Source organism: Amblyomma maculatum, chromosome 3, assembly GCF_055883805.1.
Source record: "Amblyomma maculatum isolate TAMU_Amacu chromosome 3, ASM5588380v1, whole genome shotgun sequence".
Classification (NCBI taxonomy): Eukaryota; Metazoa; Arthropoda; class Arachnida; order Ixodida; family Ixodidae; genus Amblyomma; species Amblyomma maculatum.
The window spans coordinates 218403819-218411969 of record NC_139346.1 but is presented as its reverse complement, the minus strand read 5'-3'; the positions used below and the strand labels follow the sequence as shown (position 1 = coordinate 218411969).

General features: G+C 50.4%; 1 protein-coding gene across 3 annotated transcripts in view; it reads left to right on the top strand.

The window, feature by feature from the left end:
• Positions 1–2372: 2372 nt before the first annotated feature.
• The window catches only part of LOC146197722 (limulus clotting factor C-like), a 71930-nt gene continuing 66151 nt past the window's right edge, over positions 2373–8151 (top strand). For 2 of the 3 annotated variants that reach the window (XM_084599638.1, XM_084599636.1), the window contains exons 1-2: positions 2527–2842; positions 3549–3696. In XM_084599638.1, the coding sequence (XP_084455764.1) occupies positions 3554–3696 (143 nt within the window). In that variant the 5' untranslated portion in view covers positions 2527–2842; positions 3549–3553. Of the gene's footprint in view, positions 2504–2526; positions 2843–3548; positions 3697–8151 lie in introns of those variants that run through there. The other variant, XM_084599637.1, reaches the window with a different exon arrangement.

Below are 8151 nucleotides of genomic sequence, written 5' to 3'. Positions count from 1 at the left end.
AAGCAGGTCGGCGGTGTGTGTGACCTCACAATACCTATATTTAGCGGCGTTTTAAGCATAGATTGCTTCTGGAATGACTTAGCATACTTTATAGCACTCCTGGGACGTAGCCCACTCCAGGTGCTCTGCGAAACGAGAGAAATGTGGCGGTAAGTTGTGTTTACAATGTGTTTCTAACTTTCTATAGGTCGCTCTCCCAACTCTCATCCCCATAAATTTCGCGGTGTAATGTCGTTTCATGCTTTGAAAATCTGTTATAGAATGTTCATGGTTGCTCCGTACTGAATAGCTACATCATAGGTACCCCATGCAATTAAAAAAGCTGATTCGAAAACTTTAGTTTGCATCTCTTCCTATTGGCATTAAGCCATACTCCATGCGGCGTCGCGAGCGCCCCTTTTGATTGCAAACAAGGTGTTGATCTATTTTTTGTTTAGGATATGCTACCGTCTACACAGCTCTTTGGCGCGCTCACATCGGATGCCTTGCTGGCGGTGGTAAACCAACACCACGCATATCCGGGCAAGTCGTCGTTTTTGGGACGCTTTCCCAGAAAAGCGCGGAAATGTGAAATTAGCATTGAAGTCAGGAGGGGGGAGGGGGGAAGCAGGTAGCTTGAACGGGGGGGGGGGGGGGGGGGGGGGGTTCTTGCTCGAAATTTACGGTAGTCGCTGGTTGCCTTCCATACCAATGTACCATTTTTTTTAACGCCGATATGGACACTGCCGTTTAAACAAAACATTAACAAGGTTGCCTTTTGGTTATGCTTGCTGTGGGATCGTTCCCCCTGAAAGGGAGCTGCACTGAACGGAAAGGGAGGATCCTGTTGATCCCAGTCAACGAGGATGTAACTCCTGAGGCTCGCGGGATACTTCCGCCGAGACGAGGCCCCGGTGTGCTCAACGCAAGGCTTTCAGGTAAGCCGCTCAATGAAGGGTATCGTTACGATCCCCGGCCTTCTGTTCGGCTCTTCTGGGGTGAAACACACACACACACACACACACACACACACACACACACACACACACACACACACACACACACACACACACACACACACACACACACACACACACACACACACACACACACACACACACACACACACACACACACACGCACACACACACACACACACACACGCACACGCACACGCACACGCACACGCACACGCACACACACAGAGACAACGTTTATCTATAAACGTTGCACAGAGAAGGGGAAGAAATAATAGATGAGAGAAAACTTCAATGAACATGGAAAAAAAAAATATGCCGTAGGGCATTAAGCCTCCAAAAATAAAAGAACAGAGGCGGAATAGGGAAAAGCTGGTGGTCAGGACTCAGAAAAGGGTAGGAACAGCCGTTTTTATCACGGGTGCCTTGAGCATTTTACATATGGCAGGTTCGGGATCGTTGACACGTTCCCGCATTACGTGGTAGAGTGTCGGTGGACCGGTTCATAACTGCACATTGCAGGAGTGTCGGTGCGTTGACGAGCGGTGTTTTTAGGAGACGGTGCCTGGCTGTAGCTGCCAATGTATGAAAGCCTCCTCTCGATTGTGTGCGGTAAGGTTGGGAGTAATATATAGCGCTCAATGTGCACTACGCCATGCTAGAGTTTCCACAAGCGCTAGTATGATGCAGCCCATACTGAGCGCGATAGAACACACCGTGGTCCTTACTACGGCCGCATATTGCGTATGAGAAATGAGCTTTCAGAAGATGTCTCGAAGTCTGCGCTGAACAGCTAGGCGGGTGTGAGAACACCTCATTCTGCTGCGCGCAGGCGAGTGCGTGGGCGATCATTCGTCTGGGAGTCCTGGCAGGCGGGAGCGGCAAGTGCACGACTCCTCAATAGAGCTGTGGCGTGGATGAGCCTGCCTTCTTAGTGTGCACGATTCCTACGAGTATGTGGTGCTTCTTGCCAGACTTTTTGTTGAATTGTTTGTCCGTTTGTACTGTGCTGCGCGGTCTATATTCCTTGTTGTGGTGAACTCCTTGATGTCCAGGGAGGGGTTCAGTCGCGATGAGTGCCAGAGGACCATCAGTTTCGGCTATCGCAACGGTTCCGACCCGTATTTTAACAGTAGGGACGCGTGTGTGCATAGCACGTACTTCGACTCGTCTATAGTGTGCATGTATAACTTCGTCGGCAATCAAGCGGTAATTCATTTTCGCAATAGCTGCAAGCGTTTGGTGTGACATCAGCAGTGCGCTCTTATTACTTAACGCCACGAGGTTTCGGCGGTGCAGGCACGCTTACGAGGAGTGGAAACAATGCGCCATCGCTCAGGAGGCGAGCGGTTTATACAGTGACGCCACCTCGGGCGGAGGAACAGCACGGCCGGCACGTGCAGCTGATTGCCACCACGCTTTGGAAGCCTCCGCTTTCGCGTCGACCTTGCTATCGCCGAAACGCGAGTGCAAGACGACGATAAAGCGCTCACCCTCGCATGGCCCGCTTCCGTGCGTATGAAAACGGGACTGGCAAAGTCTCGGCAGTAAGTCTTCGTTCGCACTTTTTTTTTTCGCTCTCTTTCTTGCCGAGCGGGCCAAGACGAGGAAGGCCTGCTCGGGCACTTGACACCGCATCTTCTTCGGCCTCTCGCTTTTCACGCAGAACGACTGAAAAATCATCGCGGGAAAAGCCCGCCTGCGCGCGACCGCCGTTTGTCGTGACGTGCACGAGCAGCAACAACCGCGTGATGGGCACAAACGAAGGCGCCTTGTCAAGCGACATCCGGCTCCTCCTACGCCGCCAAGTCCGGTTTCCTCTTCGGTGTGTGTCTACAGGCAGCTCTGCCGATAGTCGAGCGGCGTGTCCAGCGACGCTTCTCGAGGCGAGTCTTTTTTCTCTTTGCGGCAGAACCTTGCGAGAACCACGTGTTCTGAGAGTGCCGGCCGTATTTCTCGAGCTGACCTCGAGCATAACGAAGTTCAGAGTGCTTGTTAAAAATGGAGAGAAATTAGGCAGTGATGAGGAGAAGGAACTGTTTTGTAACAGTTTAGGCGGTTGAAAATGTTCGTCAGACTGTTCGAGAGTTTTACTGGGCTCCCTGATGGATAAGCATCTGAGCTCTCTCAAGCCCAATTTTTTAAATTTATAGTATGTAGAATTTACTTGACAGTTTTTGTTGCTTCATGATAAGCAAGCTGAGGTGCTGGCACGTTTTCTTTGTTACACAGCAGAAAATGCCATGCGTGCTGTGAACAGGATTCCACAGTTTCAAATCCATTGATTTATGAGGACTTTGTGCAAGATTGTGCGTGAGAGGCTAAGAGAGATTAAAGGTCTGTATTAGTCGATGTCTCATATCTGGGCAACGGCTTAAGTGTAACACGACTTGCGCGGCAGTTTGCTGAATGTTTCCACGCACTCGGCAGATGTCACACGTAGGTGACCCACTGGCGGCGTCGTTCGACTGCTGATACGCTAAGCGGTTGATGTTTAGCCGAAGCCCCCCATTACTAATAGGCATCTCTCGTAACACTGAGTATTTCTCCGAGTTCACAAGAGGAATGGCAAGAATTCCTCTCGCACCGCAGAAGTGATGCCGATACTGCTGCTGATCGTGCTGGCAGCGTCGTGGCTGGCTGTCCACGGGAAGGACTACAACCTCGGACTGTGCAGCAAAACCTTCTTCAGCTGTCAATGCGGCACACCCGGCTACGCGCTGCATGTGACCGTCAAACAGTAAGTGGTGCTCCAAACTCGGATGTCGTTGTTGTGTCTGGACATCAGCTGGAACAATTTTTGGCCGATAAGCAATGCCCCGAGGTCAACACCGTGTTTACAAACAAATGGGGCGCTCGCGACCCCGCAGAAGGCTGGGGTGAGGCTTATCACCCGTAGAGATACATGGGAGCGAAAGTTTTTAAAGTAGCTTTCTAATTTCACGGGGCACAGGTGGGCAGGTGGTGAAGGGGACGGTAGGTCAACGCCGCTTGCGGCGGGGGCTAGCCAGTCACCAATTTTTATCTGTTGTAGGCCGTCATTGCACCCGCCACCGCTTAGGTGGTGGACGGCGGCTGTTGCAGCGCGTGTCTTTCTCTCCCTTTTCTTTTTCTGTTTTCTCTACTTTCTCTCACTTCGGTCTGCACGAGGCAGCGGAGATGGCTCAGCTACAGAGCCAGTAGCAGGCCCGTGCATTTTCTTTTCCTTCTTCCTACAGCGACAACAACAACAACAGAGCAACAGTGAGGTAGGTAGGTAGCAACTTTAATGATTCAAAAAAGAACCAAGTGAGGGGGGGTAAAGGGAAGTGAGGGAGCAGGACGACGATGGGCCCTCAGGCCGCTCTAGATGGCCGGGCACTTTTGACCTTCGGCGACCCCTCGGGCCCAGCTCACTGTCAGAAGCTGTACCTCCGGCAGCGAGCTGCGCAGAGCAGCCTCCCATCGCTCCTGATGTCTTGGCCCTTGCCACGGGGTTTGGGTTTGTTCGGGCAGTTCAGGAAGACGTGAGTAAAGTCGGCTCTGGTGCTAGGACACAGGTGGCAGTGAGGAGAGGTTTCGCCACGGTTTATAATAGAGAGAAGGAAAGGGGTCATGACTGTGGCCGTCTGAAGTCTGCGCCAGAAAGACTGGTCGCTTTTGGGAAGAGATTTATGCGGAGGAGGGTACAGCAGGCGGGAATTTCTATAATATACGGTGAGGTGTGGTAGTTAAGAAGCCGATCTCTGGCACTGCGAGACGAAGGCACCAGGTCGCTCTCAGCCAGGTTGACGAGTGCTAGGGCTTGGGAGTGAGCGGCCGTGTTGCCTGGGTGTTCGCTGTGCGCAGGGACCCAGATGAGGGTGATGAGGTGATTCGGTGGAGGGGATGATGCTAGAATGTTTGCGGCTGGGGAGTGGATTTTGCGATGGGCATAATTACTAATTGCTGTTTTGGAGTCTGAGAAGATATACTCAGCAGAGGAGTGTGTGATTGCTAGGGCAATTGCTGCTTCTTCAGCTTGCAGGGAATCCTGCAAATTTGGAATGGACGCACTGACTATCGTGTTGTGGAATCCATCCACGACGGCTAATGCGAAAGCTGGTCGGTTTGAATATTCGGCCGCGTCTACGTAAACTGCCGGAGCGCCTGGAGGGTAGTGCTTGTGCAAAGCCTTGGCTCTAGCTTTCCGTCTCTCACGATTATGCTCCGGGTGGGTATTTTTGGGAAGAGGCGGAATGTAAAGATTGTTGCTAACAGCGGTGGGAGGATTGCACGTGGCCGAGGTATGACCGGGTAGGTTTATCCCAATTCGGCGCAGAAGAATTTGGCCGGTTTTGGTATGTGAGAGTCTGGGGTACTGACTAATGAGGTGAGCTTCTACCAGCTCTCCTAAGGTGTTGTGAACCTCTAGTTGAAGTAGTTTTTCAGTAGGCGTTGATTTAGGGAGGAGGAGAGCGCTTTTGTAAGCTGTGCGGAGAAGTCTGTTGAGTTGCTCGGTCTCCGTGGGTGTGGTAGAGGTAAGGGATGGAGTAGGTGATCCTGCATAGGCAAAATGCTTGAATGAGGCGACGTGTGTCTGCTTCCCTCACGCCGCGATGGCGATTGGCGATACGCTTAATTAGTGAGGCTGTATTCAAAATGGCAGCACGAATTAATTTTATTGTCTCGGCGTTGGAGCCGTTGCCAGAAATACTGAGACCTAAAATTTTGATTCTATTGACCCTGCGGATGGGGGTGTCGTTTAATGTGACCTGAATATTAGGGGGGTTCCGTTCTTTTAGGCCCATGACTATGAGCTCAGATTTAGCTGCCGAGCAGCTTAGACCAATGCTGCTTGCATGCGTAGCAACAGTGGCAGCGGCCAGCTGAAGTTTGGATTCTATTTCGCCATGGTTGTCGGTATTGACCCAGATGGTGATGTCATCCGCATACAAGGAGTGGTAGATGGAATGAATTTTGTCAAGATCCCTCGCTAACGGGATAAGAGTAATGTTAAAAAGAAATGAGGACAAAACTGCTCCCTGGGGCGTTCCCTTACTGCCTAGCGTGAAAGGGCAAGTTTTTACTGTGCCTAATTGTAGGCAGACGGATCGGTTTGCTGAGAAAGGCAGCAACATAGTCATGCGTGCGAGAGCCCACGTTTAGGTCGCTCAGTGATTGTAAAATGGAGGAGTGGGCAACATTATCAAAGGCCTTCGTCAGGTCCAATGCAAGGATAGCTCTGGTGATGTGAGGAAAACGTGATTGGGCACATCCTCCTTAAGTTGTAACATGACGTCTTGAGTTGACAGGCCCGCTAGGAAGCCAAGCATGGTGGTGGGGAAGAGCTGGGTTTGCTCCATGTATCGGTTAAGTCGATTTAGGATTACGTGCTCCGTGACTTTACCTGTGCAGGAGGTGAGAGAGATTGGTCTCAGATTCTTAAGGTCTAAAGATTTATTAGGTTTTGGTATGAAAGTTACCTTGGCTGATTTCCATTCCGAACATCCTAGAAAAGGGTGTTAAAGCATGAAAAACCATTTCAAAGGCAAGTTCTTTTAAAACATTGCGAAACGTATGGGGGTTTGAGTTAAGAGAGTGAACCATAGAAACATATATGTAAACACAACTTACCGTAACATTTTTAAAGCGAAACTCTTCAATGGCTCGTACTCTCGTTCGTTCGGTCACACTATAGCTGTCAATCATCCTCACAGCCCCGCCGGGCACGTGAGAAACGTATCTCAGTTTTCCTTGTCTAACGTCATGCCATGGAGACCACCGCCGCTAGGTAGTGGTAGGTAGTGATAGTGGCAGTGATGATGGTGATGACAGAGGTGACTATGACTTCATCATCATCACATCCGACCATGTCTAAGAAACGGAAATGATGTATGATGACATCACAGCCGATCATGACGTCACCAGGCGATTCACGGAAGAGGCCGCGAGGAATCAAGACCTCTGCCTGCCTATAGTCGCAGGGGTCCCAATCCCCGTTCCCTAGGCCTGCGTGCAGGGGCGGTGAGTAGAGTATAGCCTCCATTCTGGTGGAAAATAAAGTCCTCACTCACTCACTCACTCACTCACTCACTCACTCACTCACTCACTCACTCACTCACTCACTCACTCACTCACTCACTCACTCACTCACTCACTCACTCACTCACTCACTCACTGACTGACTGACTGACTGACTGACTGACTGACTGACTCACTCACTCACTCACTCACTCACTCACTCACTCACTCACTCACTCACTCACTCACTCACTCACTCACTCACTCACTCACTCACTCACTCACTCACTCATATAGACCAGCACAGTGTTTACAAACAATGGCGCACATCGTAGTCAAGACAGGCCTCGGGGCAATTGGGGCAACCTCATCCAATTATCTTACTCGTTAAAAATGGAATCTCTGTCTGTCTATAGTGACCGTTTTCAGGCGAAAAAGAAAAACGCAATAATCGCCGAGAAAATTAGATTTAACAATCTTTCCGTCAGTCGACTCAAATTTGCGCTATCTTCACCGACAAGGGCTGGCGTCTTTTTGAAATGGGTGGCGGTGTAGCGTATAGCCTCCGAGATCCTTGCTGTCGATGCAGGCAATTTATTGCCGAATCGGCTGGTGACGGCGATCACTTGCTTCTGTTCGCTTCTTGGTCTCCTGTGTTTTTCTAGCTTTCAGAAGTGTTGGTTTCGGTGCTACGTTACTTTGTGATTGTAACGCGGTACCCGGTCAGTGCTGGTCAACTTTTCTTTCTTCTGTGCCTTTTTACTACATACCGACCTTTACTCAGAGGTGAATCTACAAGGTGGGGGGAGATGCAAGGCACTCATTCACTCACTCACTGTCTCACTCACTCACTCCCTCACTCACTCACTGTCTCACTCACCCACTCACTCACACACTCCCTCACTCACTCATATAGACCAGCACCGTGTTTACAAAGGGGGCGCTGGCGGTGCCGCTGCTGGCTGGGGGTGAAAAGTAGGGTTAGCGCCCATAGGAATACATGAAACCGAAAAAATTAAAAGCAGTTTTCTCATATTATGGGGCACCTATGATGTCGTTATTTGGTGCAGAGTAGCCGTGAACATCCTAGATCAGATCGTGAAAGTATGATATCATTACCGAAGCGGCGTATTTTTAAAACACCGCGAAACGTATTGGGGTGCGAGTTGGGAGGGCTACCCATAGAAACACATGTATACACAACTTACCGCAA